The sequence below is a fragment of the Sinocyclocheilus grahami genome, unplaced genomic scaffold (genome assembly GCF_001515645.1).
Source record: "Sinocyclocheilus grahami isolate Dianchi unplaced genomic scaffold, SAMN03320097.WGS_v1.1 scaffold3333.1, whole genome shotgun sequence".
Lineage (NCBI taxonomy): Eukaryota > Metazoa > Chordata > Actinopteri > Cypriniformes > Cyprinidae > Sinocyclocheilus > Sinocyclocheilus grahami.
This window is the reverse complement of record NW_015508475.1, coordinates 1-17,013: the sequence shown is the minus strand read 5'-3', so window position 1 is coordinate 17,013 and position 17,013 is coordinate 1. Positions and strand designations below refer to the sequence as shown.

Below are 17,013 nucleotides of genomic sequence, written 5' to 3'. Positions count from 1 at the left end.
GTTTCACAGTTACAGTAATTGTGTATTTCGTCAGCTTATTTAGGCAAATCATATCCATAAATGCTAAGGAATCATATCATCAGGGTGTTCACCTTTCAGAGTAGACATTGATAAGGATGTCCCAGTTTGTCACTTGTTGTGGTTCCCTTAAACATTTCTGTTGTGCGGTCTGGACATATTTGCAGCATTTTTCTCTATTTGGTTGTGAGTATTTGCAGGTCGTTTCTGTATTTGGTTGTGAGTATTTGCAGCATGTTTCTGTATTTGGATGTGAGTATTTGCAGTTTGTTTCTGTATTTGGTTGTGAGCATTTGCAGTGCATTTTTGTATTTGGTTTTATTGTGAGTATTTGTGTTGTGAGTATTTGCAGCATGATTCTGTATTTGGTTGTGAGTATTTGCAGTGCATTTCTGTATTTGGTCACGTTGTGAGTATTTGCAGCCTGTGTCTTGTCAAACTGATGAAGATGTTTTCTCAATTTGCTGGTGATTTTTCATTTGCAGTGTTGAGCTCTCTTGGCCACAGTAGGCCCATAGCAAAACTAAACTTCATCAAACTTTGCACAGATATTGAATGGAACTGAATCATGGCTGAACAGAATCGAGCTGAATAGTCATTGTTGTCTTGCTACAGCTGCCTTACAGCGGAATTTGAATTAGTCCCTAATTTGATGAAGTTGGCATAATTAATTCTCTTACTTTCCAGTAAATTCTGCAAAGCCACTTCAAGACAATCATATAAAGCTCTAAAAAAAAATGTAGCAGACACTTCACTTGACCCGAAATCAATGCCGCAACTTTATATATTTTCTTGTTTTTTTGCAAGAGCAGTGATTTCTCCCCCTATTATTAATATTATTATTATTATTATATTACATTACTGCAGCAGCAGCAGCGATTTCTCAATCGGCTCTGACCGTCTTGTTTGTTAGCCCCTCACCCACCTTATAATTCCCCAAAAAACACAGCAAAGTTGAAATGTATTCTGCACATTCTTGGGGGGTGAAGGATTGAATCTGTTAAAGTTTTTTCTACTTGTATCACCAAACTACTCAAAGTTGATTTCCCTGCTTTCTGTCCTTTGTAAACAAATTTTGGGGGGGTTGAACTCGGAGCTCAATTTGAGCCTCGGGTCTGAGACTGTCGAGGACAGCAAGCCAAGCTTGTTTAACAGCTTGTTTAACTTAAGTCTGGATGGGCAGGCAAACTCATGAAATGAAGTTCTAAATGTAGATTCGGGAGGAGCCTAATCATTCAGTCCAGTCTATCATAATTATGAGACTATATACTGTAAGCAGCAGTCATGGCGCTGTCCCAGCGCAACGGTTTCTGTTATTTTCTCTCTATGTAGTACCGCAATGAAGGGGTTGAACTTGGAGCTCAAGCCGAGCCTTGGGTTCGAGCCTCCTTCAAGGACAGCAAGCCAAGTTCATTTACCATTAACTGTTAAGACTAAATGGGCAGGTGAACTTGTGAAACAATAATCCAGATGCTTTCTGTTATGATTGTTTCATGCATTGACTGTGTACATTTCAGATCATTTTCTTGCTGCATGATCCAGCTATGCTTCAGCTTTAGTTTTCTGATGCAGAGTAGAATTCATAGTTCCTTCAGTGATGGCAGGACGTCCAGGTCCTGATGCCAGTCTATCATAATTATGAGACTATATACTGTAAGCAGCAGTCATGGCGCTGTCCCAGCGCAACGGTTTCTGTTATTTTCTCTCTATGTAGTACCGCAATGAAGGGGTTGAACTTGGAGCTCAAGCCGAGCCTTGGGTTCGAGCCTCCTTCAAGGACAGCAAGCCAAGTTCATTTACCATTAACTGTTAAGACTAAATGGGCAGGTGAACTTGTGAAACAATAATCCAGATGCTTTCTGTTATGATTGTTTCATGCATCGACTGTGTACATTTCAGATCATTTTCTTGCTGCATGATCCAGCTGTGCTTCAGCTTTAGTTTTCTGATGCAGAGTAGAATTCATAGTTCCTTCTGTGAAAACTTTAAAACATCCCCAAATCATCACACTACCAAATGTGATCAACTGTTGATATGAGGTGATTCTCAGGGCTGCATTAAGACTGCACTGGGCCCCCCATCACAATAATGATCTATATATATGTATGTATGTGCTTGAGCACCTGCCCCTTTTCCCCTTGATACCCAAAGTGTAATTAAGTGTAATTCTTTTTTTTTTATTAAACGCCCTTTTGTGAGGCCTGTCCAATCCAACTATTAGTAACATTAATTAATAATAATTTTGCCGCAAGTAAAATTATTCACATGATGACCTTTCACCTGACGATCTCATCTGGAACGATCACTCACATTAGTAATTTAGCGCACTACACGTCAGCGGAGCGGTGTGCTTGTATACTTATATTATTAAATTATTATTATTTTACAAGAACGACGTGAAGAGGGCATGCACAGCTGTTGTTTATATTGCTGTGTGTAGCCTGTGGAAGTAACGCTAGCTGCAGCAAGGCTATCATATTTGTGTTCAAAATTTTCCTAATGACAATTTTATGATTGGTTTAAAAAGGCTACTACAAACACCTTTTTCTAATTTTTATCACAGAATAAGGTAGGAAATATATTTTTTAGTTTCTATACTAAATGATATGTCAATCAGTACTGTCTGCATTATTCATATAGTTTAGGCTATTACCTGGAGATAACTTGAAAAACACACATAAACCATATATTTTCGCAATCGTGTGTTTATTGTCTTCACGTTTCATCAGTAAAAAGGTTTCTGCTTTTTATTCAGCTCAGCTATAGAGATGACAGGATGAGCTTTTGTCCATATTAGGAATTTCCTGCACGTCATCATAAGTTATTACTTCTATGAGACTGTTTTGGACTTTCTGCACGAGAGCACCCTCTGGCTTAGAGTATGAATGAAACATGCACTGCAGTGTTCAGAGCTCCTGATGTTCACATCTCCTCATTTTGGACACAAATAAAACGTCAGGTCATGCAGACTATCGGTACTGTTTCTTTGAATTTAAATCTAGATTTAAATCTAAAAACCTCTACGTGAATACACCTGCCTGAATAACATTTTATAAAAATGTAATATTTATTAAATATAAAAAATGCAGCTAACGTAGTTCTACACACAGCAATAGCCTATAAACAAAGGTGTCTGTTCTCTTTCATGCTTGCTGTTGGATTGGGAAAAGTTTAAAGGGCGTCGAGGGATCTTATCTTTTTCATAATATTTATTATTATTACAGTATTTATTAAAAAAAACTATCACAACACTGGTAAAACAGGCTTATACTGATTTTCTCATACTCTGAATTATACTTATCAATCCTGTTTTTATAATCATTATCATTCAAAAAATGAATAAATTCAGAACAGGATTAGAATAGAATTCTATTTTAAATAAGACAGAATTTTTTTTTTCTACAACAGCAACAGTAGTGTTTACAACAGCAAAACAACCATACCCTATAAACTCAATAATAATAATAATGACTCACCCCAGCGGCGAGGGATCTCTGGCAGCGTGCCCCTCCTTCCTCCCGGGTTTCGGCACCAATGTAACAACGTTTGTAGGTCGGGAAGAAGGAGGCAGGAACCGGCGAACATTTAAACAAACTTTAATAATAAAATTAACTCAAAACAGCGTGACAGCCCCTCGCGGACGACTGTTGCGCACAAACAAAACCAAAACACAAAATAAAATCCAGGCCTGGTCCTCTCTCGTCTTTCCCTGTCGTCACTCCTCCTTTGTATCCTTCCGGAGCTCCTCCGTGAGACTCAAGACCGGTGAGTGGTGCAGGTGTCGCTCATTATCAATTACTCCACCAGCCTCGAGTTGTCTCTCGTCACAGTATAATTATAAGAAACACCATGATAAAAGAGGTCAAAGGTTACCTCAGATCAGCGGTGAGGCCAGAAATCTCCAAGGAGATGAACTTTGGTGAAACAGGGTGAACCTCTATTCTGACTCTTTTTAAAGCTGTTTTTAAACTGTAACTCTTTCGAAAATGTAGTACCATCTGAACAAAACAATTCACTTAAAAGAATAGGACTTCAGTTACAAATCGGACTGTTTAGGACAAAGTAGTTTTGTAGAACAGTGCAATGTTCATAAATACAGTTTAAATTAAAATCTGTTTTTGTTATTGATAAGGCAGTTATCATTTGGCACACAAAATATATAACAAAGGTTCTGTGCTGTTGTTATCTGTGTGCAGTGCATAGGTTTGTGACGGTCGTATTGAAGCCTCTCTAGCAGTGACTGTGATGTGCTCGCTGTTCATGGTCTACAAACTCCATCCAGCTCCTGCTCATGAAAAAAAACTTCCTCTCTCTCCACCTCAGCCTCACAAAATCACACTGCTGGTGTTAACTAAATACTGGACTAAACTTTCAAACCTTTTCTTTCATGATTTCATGCAGGTCTCCATTACAATGTTATATACAGTAGTGCTTTCAGATCTATACTGCTACTGCATCGCTGCAACACAAAGATGAGAGATGAGCAGAAGTCTTGTGTAATGTGAGCAGCAGTGATTCATGTAGTCAGAGAGTTGTGTGATGAAGGCAAGGCTCAATGTACACTTTGACAAGGCCATTGTAGAACTTTAATGATGGCAAAGCGTCCAGGTCCTGATGAAACAAATCATCCTCAACAGCGGCGCAGCATAAAATCACAGGCCAAGTGAACCGCAAGTCAGAGGCCCAAAAAATACCTTTTTAAAACCATTTTCAATGAGGAGTAAGCTAATAGCCTCAGCTTTTATTGTCCTCACAGCGCGTCAGTTTTTTTTGCGGGGCAAATTAATTGTAATTTAATAATAAAAGTAACCTAATAATAAGAATAGGCCTAATAATAAGAATGCAACAGGCCTACATTAATTGGAAATGCCAAATCCTCTTAATATTGCCAATATTTGATGCTTTTGACAATATCTCTGGTTCTAGTCGACACATGATACGACACAACCCGGCACGGGGAGGTTCCTTTTTTGTTCAGCCATCATTGTGGTTAACTTAACCAGTACAGTTTAAACATTTGATATGTCATTTGTATTCTGAATAAAATATTGAAATTTGAAACTTCCACATCATTGCATTCTGTTTTTATTCACAATTTGTACAGTGTCCCAACTTTTTTGGAATCAGGTTTGTAATTAATTATTAGATAGATAGAGTTCTGGATTGTAATATAGTGATCTACAAACAAGAGTGATTGAGATTCATCCATCAGCAGCTGCAGGATCTCTCAGCTGTATCAGTGCAGTCACTGTGACTCTGACTGACGGAGGTTTTTGTACGACTCTTTATCACTGTGTGAACACATGTTTACTGTTTGGGTAGTGAAAACTCTGACAGTAATAATCTCCTGTATCTTCAGTCTGGACTCCACTGATGGTCAGAGTGAAATCACTGTTAGATCCACTGCCACTGAATCTAGATGGAGTTCCAGTGTTACGGCTTGATGTCACATATATGAGGAGTTTAGGAGCTTCTCCAGGTTTCTGTGAGTACCAGTGTAAGTAATTACCACCATGCACTGAACTGCTGGTTTTACAGTTTATTCTGACTTCTTGTCCTGGTTGAGCTGCTGTTATTGATGGACTCTGAGTTACAGTGTACTGTCCTCTACACTCTGAAAGAAAGGAACAAAGGATAAGAATTAAAAATGATGTATACTTCAAATTTTAAAATAATAAATTGTCTTTATGAAAGCTTTGCTACAAACCTTGAGCAAACAGTGTGAGAGTCCAGATGAGGATGATGATGTTGTTCATTGTAGTTGTTTTGTCTTGTGTGATGATGAAGATTGTGTTGTGTTCTGTTCTCAGTCATGAAGTGTTAAACTCACAGCACTATAAACACTCTCATGCAAAGTGTCTCTCTATGTAAATGCTCTTCATACGCAGAACAGGCAGCTGTCAGTCTCAGACCGCAGATTAATTCATACACGTTCATGTTCTACAAAACATTAGAAGCATTAGAAGCTTAGTGATGAATGTGAACTATAGAAATCAGAAAGACACTCTCTACAATGAATGTTTGATTATTTTACTGGGTTGATAAAAAACCAAATTATATTAAAGATCACTGGCTCTTTGGGTTTAAGAAAAGCACATTATAAATACAATGTATTATGATTATTATTTTGTTTTTATTATCTGCTCTCAACAGCATATAGATTCATACATGCGAACCAGTTTGAAACGAGAATGAAAACTGAGATGATATTCCCATTTATCTTTGTATGCAATGTCATCTTGTAAATGTATTACACTCTTGATGTTTGGCTGTAAATCCTTCAATATTCTGTTGTGGTTTTGAGAGTTAAATGTTTAGATTTTGAAGTGTTTAATGATGGTTTGGTGGTCTGTTTTTTTTTTTTTAGATTTACCTTAAACTGATTTATATTTACAGAAGTCAAAATAGAAGCACAGATGGGTGAAATGTTATTTAAATATATAGATTAAAAAAAATGTATTTAATCAAAATGCAGTTAGCAAATAAAATAATATTTCATCTTTATGTATTTGACTCATGTTTGTCTTTTTGAATTTGAAAAGGTCACAGGCCTCATTTCTAAAATGCATGTACGATCGGATCCTACTTCAAAAGTGAGAACAAATTGGGATTTACATTAAAATAAAAAAAAGGCAAAGAAAAAGGCAAAAAAAAGTGAAATGATGTGAAAATGTCCTTAGGTGTACAAAAGAGAATTCGTACAAACTTTTTCCATGCATATATAATCAAAATAATACAACATTGTTTATAAAAATGTAAAGCGTAAAGGTAAAAAATAGATAATCACAGTATTCATCAACATATGCATTGTGAAAAGTAGGTCACTCGAATTAAAGATCTCCTGAATATAAACATGTTTGGATTTTCTTGTTCAGGATGATGAGTGCTGTACTTCTTCTGAATCACAAAGGGATATTTGTGGCTGTTCTGTAGGTTGATGCATTTGTTCACATTGTGCTTGAATTTAAAATGAGCTGAGATTTATAAAGAGTAATGCATTTAGGAAAAAATTTTGTGTGTATGGATAGTTTTATAAATTGTTTGTAGGGACATTTCAAAAATTCTACGCAAGTCTTTATAAATGAGGTCCCAGACTTCAAGCTCATATTTTATAATCAAATGTCAATCAAAGAACCATGAAAACACCTGCAGATGAAGGAAATTATGAAACAAGACTGTGTAGTCAAATTATAAACCTCAAACATTTCCTAAGATCACTGTTGGTTCTCTGTTTGTTGACTCGGTGTAGTTTTACTGTATCATGAAGCTGCTGTGAGGACGCTGAACATCTGCTGATGGAGCTGCTCTATTCTGAGAGGAACAGAATCACTCAAATATGAGTTTGATTCTTTAACTCTTTATTCTCTGAAATGAGTCAGTAGAGGTGGACTAAAGGAGAGATGAGCTTTGTTCATATTCATCAGTTCACACTGAGGCTGCGTCCGAATGAGTAGGTACTTAATTTCAATAAGTACTTACTTAACGAGCGCTAAAAGAGAAGGCACTCTACAGCCAAATCTCGATAAGTATGAATGAGATCCGGACTTCATCCGCCATGTTGACGTTGTCATGTGATCTACTACGTTACAAGCGCAACAACTTAAAAGTTACGAGCGGCAGGTTTAATTGATCTCTCTGTAAATATTTTGATGTTTATGAAATTTTCTAATTTTGTGGTCTTGTTGAAGAAACAGCTGCCCTTTTATTGTGATTGTAGTATAACCATTTTGGGTTGATTTAAATTTTTATATATTTAACCCTACTAATATGACACACAGTTTAATCCTTAAATATATTATTTTTCCTTACGATAACCCAAAATTGTTATCTCTTGAATATATATATTTTATGTGCAATATTTTTCATCCACAAACAAAACCGGCTTAAATCTCCTTTGTTTTCCTCTTTTTCTTGTTGAATTTAACTCTCGTTTCATCCCTCAGCTAATAAACAACAACAACAACTGCAATATTTTGATGCACTGATTATATGAATATTATGATTAAAGATATTTAACCTTGTCATTGTGCCTTTTTCTGTGTATATAATCTCATACTATGATGTATGCAAACCCATTATATTTATGTTTTCTGCTGTTTGTCATTATGATTGTTCATTGTTAAAGATACAACCATCTTTCTCTGAGCTTGTATGTAATTAAATAAAGTTCTGCAGTATTAATAAAAAAAGAACACGAGGGACAGGTGCACTAACACCTCATAGCATCAGTAACTCCACAACCCTACCTAGTACAGTTTTCCTCAGTGTTTGCAATGTTTGTAATATCTGCACAAAGAAGACGTCGATCAGCTGCTAGAAGATCTCGCCTTTGGAGAAGACTGTTAATTTTAGACTCGAAAAAAAGCATTACTACTTAAAAATTAAGATTAACCCAGAATGCATTGCTAGCCCACCCCAACACGTATGAACAATAATAATGATAAATGCTGACCAATAATTATATATATATATATATATACAGTAAAACAAAGCAAAATGTAATTTGTTTTGTCATATGCCATAGCTATGCATGAATACACACTAGACAAACGCAGCCAAGGTGAATACATCTCAATTTTCAGTCAAGTAATGAATGCACAAGTTCATGAAACAATTATATTTTATTTACTGACAACATTAAACATGAATAAATGAGTAAAAGAATAAATAAATGTAACCATGACAATTGTAGGGTAAACAGTGATAATAGAGCTGACCACTGTGTCCACCTTCACCTGTCTCTGCTGTCCATCACGTCCCTCACTGCTGCAGTCAGACTGAATCGGATCATGGATGAGAAAGGGACATTGAGGCTATCATTGCCTGAGTGCACAGAGAGGATGAGGCCCCCCGTACCACACAATCTTGAAGCAAGAGCAGGTGAACACATGCGGAACAACCTGGCTGCTGCTGTGTCTGCTCCAAACATTCGTGTGCCTGCTCGTCAGCATTTCATTCATTACTTTTGTGGTGTAGTGGGCTACTGAACCACTGAACTGGCAAGCAGAAGGTTGCTGGTTCGATCTCCGCAATCGTCACCACTGGTGTGTCCTTCAGCAAGGCTCTTTACTCCAGGTGGCTGATGGGGGATTGGGGTCCCTGTAATAAGAGCACTGTAAGTCACTTCGGATAAAAGTGTCTGACAAATCAATAAATGTAAATGTGATTTTTGTAAATCCTTTTTTTGTGTCTTGGGCACAAACGCTCAATAAAGCTGCTTATTTCTTAAAGTTTATTTCTTCAAGGTACTACTATAATATAAATGCTTACATATATTTCATACAGTTTCTATTTGGGGGGTTTAAAGTGTTAGTTTGTCCAAACATCAATTCAATCATTATTTACAAAAGTTGATTTTAGTTAAGTTTGTCCTGCTGGCTTGTTCATACAATATCAGTCGATGGGAGACTGACTTTCAGATTCTTCATGACATTATTTGATGAGGCTTTTGAAGCTTCTGAAACTCAGGTTTCATTAACTGATGTTGTATGAGCAAGCCAGCAAGACAAACTTGACAAAACTCACATCCTCAAGTGTCTTTTGGTGTTTCTGTAGATGCTCTCGCTGGCTCTGGGGTCACCGAGGATGAAGAGACCACAGCAGCATCTGGTCCAGATGAGACAGTAAGAGGTGGAGTGATGGAGCATCTCATCCATGGCACTGGACCATTTCCAGGATGCTGCTGTGGACTTCTCCATCCTCACTGCTCACACCAGTCTGCAGACATTTCAGATCCTGCAAAGAAGCACAAATATAATACAAAAGCAGTCATTTTAACAGCACAATGTCATTTGATTTCTGTATTAGAAGTAACAGAATGATCTTATTTATATTTTTGTTTCAGGTTTTCCCTTTTTTTCACAAATGCCGCCGTCACCTTTCCTTGCAGGTCCTGCTCCACCACAAAAGCTCTGCAGCAAATGCACAGCAATCAAGAATCAGAAAAGTGCCGTGATAACTCTGTTTGAAATTACAATAATTCAAATAAACCTCTGAATAAATTCCTCTGAGATTTGTCTGCTCACAACTGCACAATAACACACACACTCGGATGTCTACATCATATCTAGAACCTATTAGACATACGTGTATGAAATTCATATTGAAGATTTTCCTACCAGATATTAAATAGACATTTAGTAATCGTATTTAAGCTGTATATGGTTTAAAATGTATGTAAATCTACTTTGGAGATGTAAGTGTGCTTCCTGGAGCCCCTGTTAGCTATACATAATAAAACGTGTTTATACAGCAACATCACAACTATACTATACCATTTAGCATCTTTACACTTTCAACAATTTGCTCTAAAGTAGTTCAACAAATGCGAGTTTAAAATAAGGAACCGTGTTTTTGGATTGTAATACTTACATTTGTAAAATTCCTCATCCAAATTTTCCGCCATGTTCGATTATGACGCATCCTCTTCTTCTTCTTTATGATGTATCCTCTCGCGTGGCCTCCTGGGATAGAAAAGTATCCATCGGCGAGCACTCAAGAAGCTGGGCAGAAGCAGTAGGACATCCGGGAACTTCTTGACTTCTCTTTTATGAATACTAAGGATTCGGACATACTTATTCGCTCGCCTACTGCTTTTCACCTACTATATAGTAGAGAAGTAGGTGGTTTCGGACGCAGCCTGAGACTCTCAGCAGTTATACTGGCCTTCTGAATGTTTGAATAAACTGTTGACTCTGTGATGAGACACTGTGAATGATTCATTCTGATGTGTGTCCTTCAGTATCAGTCTTTCAGCTGTTACTCAACCACAATTGAGGCTGATTTTTGATTTTGAATGATTAACTAAACCCATCCATGCTGAAGTTGTGTGTGAAAATCAGATGAGAGAATCAGATTAGTCAGACAATTAGTTACTGGAGAGACTCGATCATAAGTGTAGTGAGTCTGTTATAATAATGTACTTGTTTAGGACTGATGATTTTCCTGCTGAACAAAAACTTACTCTGAATCCCTCAGAGCTCCAGTCAAATCTAGACACCAAAATATTATAAAGACAAGGCAAATTTTGGAAAGTTGTTAACATTGGTGCGGCACATTTTGATGAACAAGCACCACACATTTTATTTTTCTTCTAGACAATGTGAAATCTAATAAGTGATATACAGTATGATTATATTAGGTATATTTTCACACCCTCTGCCACTTCTTAACTTCACCACCAGAGTCTAATTATCAGTCTAATTAGACTGGCCTATTTAAACCCTGACAGTGTGAAGTATAGCTTGTTTGACCCTCAAACAAGTGTTTGTGTTTCTCTCTATTTGCCAGGTAGGCTATCTCTTTGAAATTAGTTTAGTGGTATTTTTCTTATTCTATGTTTTGTGTAACCAAATTTTATTGTATTCTTCTTTAATTGATGTATTCTCTTTATTGATTGGATTTTTTCTTCTTGATTGATGCCTTATTGTGCCTGATATATAAAATAGATATTAATTCTTGATTTATTTTAGACTCTGCTGAAATCATTATGACTAGTAGATCATGTGGAGGCTGATGTTTCCTCAAATCTGTGTCCAGGAGAGAACAGACTAAAGGCTCATGACTGAGTGGAGCAGTAGGCACATCATTCGAGACCTTTTGAATTCTGTCTATCGCAGACTTGGCAAGTTGTATTGAAGTGACCTAACAAACTACACTTTTTGTTCTGAGCAAGCAGTAGGTGGCCGGACTTAAAGGTATAGGTTAACCTTGCATGCTCTTATTAAGTTCGGACTGGTGAGTTTGTGATCGTGAGATCCGTGTACGACGTGAGACTCAAATGTGACATCTGGTCCCTGATGAACGAATAATTTAAAGTATGGGATATTCAGAATAATCAAATATCTGAAAGAATACATAATCGATATTTGTTTGGCCAACGGGTGGTCCTTACATACTGAATATAATATTACATACATTATAATGTATTGTCACATATTTTTAATATATGAAAAGTGGCAGTTCCTTATGTATTATTTGATATAATGTAATATATTAACACAATATATTATACTCTATATTTTCAATATACTGTTAAATCATTTAATATATTGATCATTCATATATAAGGAAATATATTTTCTTTGCAGAAGGGAATATATTGATCATAAATACATGGAAATATATTTTGGTTCCATAAGGGCTGTGCTGGAGCTCATCCTTTCCTCATTCAATGGAATGAATTTGAGCTTCTTACAGTTTCATGTTAGATATTCCACTTATTTTTTCTTTTGTTTACACTTCAGTTTACATTCAGTTTTAAAATGAAATGTTGTGACTGCAGCTCAGATCAAGTGAAAAGTATATTGTATGAGATGATATACAAACTACACAATCACTAAATACACTATAATGAAATTACCAAAAGCAAATGATTAAAAAACACTTTTGCTGAAGCAACAAACATTTTACCTTGCTTCTGTGTCTAATGTAGTTTGCCATTGTCCAATGTGGTTTAATTGGCCGTAACAGGGTCTAATATGATTTCATGCTGGTCTGTTGAGGTTTGATGGGTTCTGAAGTGGTCTAATATGTTCAGAGTTTTTGATGTTGAGTTATGTCGCAGTTTTGAAGACCTGTATGATTTTATGCTGTCTGTGTGACAGAAAAACTTTTAAACTTAAATATTAAACTTAAAAACACATTAAAACGGGGCTTCGTCAAGTCAACGTCAAAGTATATCACAATAAACTTCATCTATTTGTATTGTGTTACTGGTGTTTATTCACTGATCAGTGTTGTGTGTGTGATTGTGTTTATGAGCAGCTGCAGTATCTCTCAGCTGTATCAGTGCAGTCACTGTGACTCTGACTGACGGAGGTTTTTGTACGACTCTTTATCACTGTGTGAACACATATTTACTGTTTGGGAAGTGAAAACTCTGACAGTAATAATCTCCTGTATCTTCAGTCTGGACTCCACTGATGGTCAGAGTGAAATCACTGTTAGATCCAGTTCCACTGAATCTAGTTGGAGTTCCAGTGTAAAGGCTTGTTGCATAATATATGAGGAGTTTAGGAGCTTCTCCAGGTTTCTGTGAGGACCAGTGTAAGTACCTACCACCATGCACTGAACTGCTGGTTTTACAGTTTATTCTGACTTCTTGTCCTGGTTGAGCTGCTGTTATTGATGGACTCTGAGTTACAGTGAACTGTCCTCTACACTCTGAAAGAAACGAACACAGAATAAAATTATGAAATTGTATATGATTCATTTTACACTTCAGAGAATTAATAATCATTGTTAAAATTTTACTACACAAACCTTGAGCAAACAGTGTGAGAGTCCAGATGAGGATGATGATGTTGTTCATTGTTGTTGTTTTGTCTTGTGTGATGATGAAGATTGTGTTGTGTTCTGCTCTCAGTCATGAAGTGTTAAACTCACAGCACTATAAACACTCTCAGAGCACTGAAGCATGTGCTGACAATGCAAAAAAGTGGGCAGGATTTACAACAGCTTGAGCTGCTACAACTAATTCTGTAATGTTTTACTCTCACAGTAATGGCTTTAAACCATTTACTGATAATTGCATTGATTAATTGTAAAATGTAAGTATTTATTTTGTTAATTTATTGTTGCGCTGGCGGATGTGACACTAGTCTTGGACTTTATATTGACATCTATCAGCGTGGATGCAACATTTTCAGTTTCCAGTGCCACTGTAATAACATATTTACTTATTCTAGTCATTCATGATTTATTCATTTATTAAGGGAAAGTATCTGATAATAGAGGTGTTACCAAGAAATAGTTAATAGTATTCATCTGCATTTAGATTAAAAGAGTAAAAGTCCACTGTGTTCTTTTTAATGTTGAATCAGTGTTGACATGTCACTACATGGGATTTTTTTTCATGTGACCTGTTTTTTTTCTACTTGTATAAATATTGTCAGGACTCACAATTGTGTCAAATGAGTCTAGACTGAAAAAATGTAAATCTGAAAAATTAATTTGAAGTCTGAAGCTGCAGGTTTTTTTCTGTGAATCATAATTATTGAGCTTCATATGAACAACATAAGCATCATTAAGAGAAACTCCACAACATCATCCATGAGAAAAGAGGTCAAAAAATAAATAGTTTTTAGAATGTTAAAAACCTATGGGGAAAAAACAAAACATAAAGAAATAATTATTTAACACCCCTACCCACCCCCACAAAAGCAGGATGGTAGTGATCTCACACAGCTCTACACATCTATGTGTAGCCATTCATCCACATTTGAACAGAGTGGACAGTGAAATCCTGTAAATTGCAGGGAAATCACTTCATGTAGCCCCAAGAGTGATTATTGATAAACTGTCTGAAAAAAAGAAAGTCAAGTTTTAGAGAAGAAAAAAATCACTCACTGACTTTCAAAGCTGCTACGACTTTCTAATTCGAGGACCTTGATATCAATGTAGTGGAGTGAAAAGTACAATATTTGTCTTTCAAATGCAGTGAAGTTAAAGTCATAAGTTCCATATACATCTATATATACATACATATACATACATACATATACATACATATACATATCTATATATATATACATATCTATATATATATACATATCTATATATATATACATATCTATATATATATACATATCTATATATATACATATCTATATATATACATATCTATATATATACATATCTATATATATACACATCTATATATATATACATACATATATATATATATATACATACACACATATATATATATATATATATTTCATGGTTAGAACATAATGCATATCATAGAGGGTTATAATTCCAAGCCGGTGATTTGTTCAGGTGCTTTTCAGAAGCTCGATCAGTAGCAGTAAATCTAGTCACATAAAGCTCTTGGGGTTTGAACATGGTCTCTGGAGACAAAAAGAAAGTCAAGTTTTAGAGAAGAAAAAAATCACTCACTGACTTTCAAAGCTGCTACGACTTTCTAATTCGAGGACCTTGATATCAATGTAGTGGAGTGAAAAGTACAATATTTGTCTTTCAAATGCAGTGAAGTTAAAGTCATAAGTTCCCAGACAAAATAATACTCAAGTAAAGTACAGATATTCAAAAAGTGTACTTAAGTACAATACTCAAGTAAATTTACTTATTACTGTCCGCCTCTGGGAATAAGTAGCTGCATTCTGATTACTCTTATGTGACTGGTCAAGCTTTTTTATGTAGTCTGGGGTAACAAAGGATTTTATAGGTTTGACTGAAATAATTATAAAAAAAACACACTTTAAATCAACGCTTCAAAAAAAACAACAAAAAAAAACACATAAAGACACAAAGTAGTCATTGATAATATATAAACATGTATCCAAATCCAAATAGGGGTTGGATGGGGGCAATAGGGATTTCGCTTAAGCCGTCAAAATGGCTAAAAACTGCTCTGAACGTTTCCCTAAGAAAACTATTTTTTATTTTATTTGGATGGTTGAAGCTATTTCATGTAATAAAAACTTATTTGAAAAAACATATGATTTTATATTTCATGGTTAGAACATAATGCATATCATAGAGGGTTATAATTCCAAGCCGGTGATTTGTTCAGGTGCTTTTCAGAAGCTCGATCAGTAGCAGTAAATCTAGTCACATAAAGCTCTTGGGGTTTGAACATGGTCTCTGGAGACAGAGCTGTTCTATTCTGAGAGGATCACAATCACTCCACCCTGACAATGCAAATGGGATTTTCAGCCCACACTCCCAGTGTCTCTGTTTGATTGGTTACATGATCTGAACTGAAACAGACCAGTTTCACTTCTGCTGTAGGGAGGAGAATGTATTTATTATCCAAAATTTACGAACTTGAGTAGTGCCTGGCTGAATTTTTATGTATGTTTGGGAAATGTGTATGTTTACATTGTATGCTTTTATGGGTGTAATGGTCATGTGTGCACTTTGCTGCAATCTTAGTTTCCCTAACGGGAAAATAAAGTTGAGTCTGAGTCTGAGTCTGAGTAGTCGAGCAGCACACAGACAAACTCAGCATTACATTTGTAGGAGAGGGTGAAAATATATAGAGAATGTGAACATGAATCAAGAATCAGTCATTCTGCCATTAATTGTGTAAGAATGTAAATCTTTCTGTGGGTCAAATGGAAAGCATCACGTCCAGACAGCAGAAGTGACTGAATGCAGTCTGTTCAGTTTGATTGACAGAGATCATATATTACATCTAAAACATGATGATCATATTAAAACACTGACTCATTCTCCTCAGAAATACAAGATTCTGACTGTAATAATACTGAGTTATTAGTGTTTGTTCACTGATCAGTGTTGTGTGTGATTGTGTTTATGAGACGCTGCAGTCACTGTGACTCTGACTGACGAAGGTTTTTGTTCGACTCTTTATCACTGTGTGAACACGTGCTTACTGTTGATCTCGTGGTAACTCTGACAAAAATAATCTCCTGTATCTTCAGTCTGGACTCCACTGATGGTCAGAGTGAAATCACTGTTAGATCCACTGCCACTGAATCTAGATGGAGTTCCAGTGTTACGGCTTGTTGCTCGATATATGAGGAGTTTAGGAGCTTCTCCAGATTTCTGTAAATACCAGGCTAAAAGATTACCATTATACACTCTACTGCTGGTTTTACAGTTTATTCTGACTTCTTGTCCTGGTTGAGCTGCTGTTATTGATGGACTCTGAGTTACAGTGATCTGTCCTCTACACTCTAAAAGAAAGGACAAAGGAAACACTCATGCAAAGTGTCTCTCTATGTAAATGCTCTTCATACACAGAACAGGCAGCTGTCAGTCTCAGACCGCAGATGATTTTCTTCATGCACGTTCATGTTCTACAAAACATTAGAAGCTTCAATACTTTGTGATTAATATGAACTATAGAAATCAGACAGACACTCACAACAATCAATGTTTGATTATTTTACTGGTTTGATAAAAGACCTAATAATATTAACCCATTTAAGCCCACCGGCAACTATAGTTGGTTCCAGCTTTCAAGTGACAGCAGCAGTTTACAAACTTCCGTCAGTCACACAA

At 36.1% G+C, this 17,013-nt stretch overlaps 2 gene segments (V, D, J or C); both read right to left on the bottom strand.

Annotated features, from left to right (window-relative positions):
- Positions 1-5,292: 5,292 nt before the first annotated feature.
- LOC107576202 (Ig kappa chain V-III region NG9-like) lies at positions 5,293-5,807 on the bottom strand. The segment is given in 2 exon segments: positions 5,293-5,632; positions 5,726-5,807. Coding segments are annotated over 2 exon segments (375 nt in total).
- A 7,049-nt stretch (positions 5,808-12,856) lies between these two features.
- LOC107576201 (Ig kappa chain V-III region NG9-like) lies at positions 12,857-13,372 on the bottom strand. The segment is given in 2 exon segments: positions 12,857-13,182; positions 13,282-13,372. Coding segments are annotated over 2 exon segments (375 nt in total).
- Positions 13,373-17,013: the final 3,641 nt, after the last annotated feature.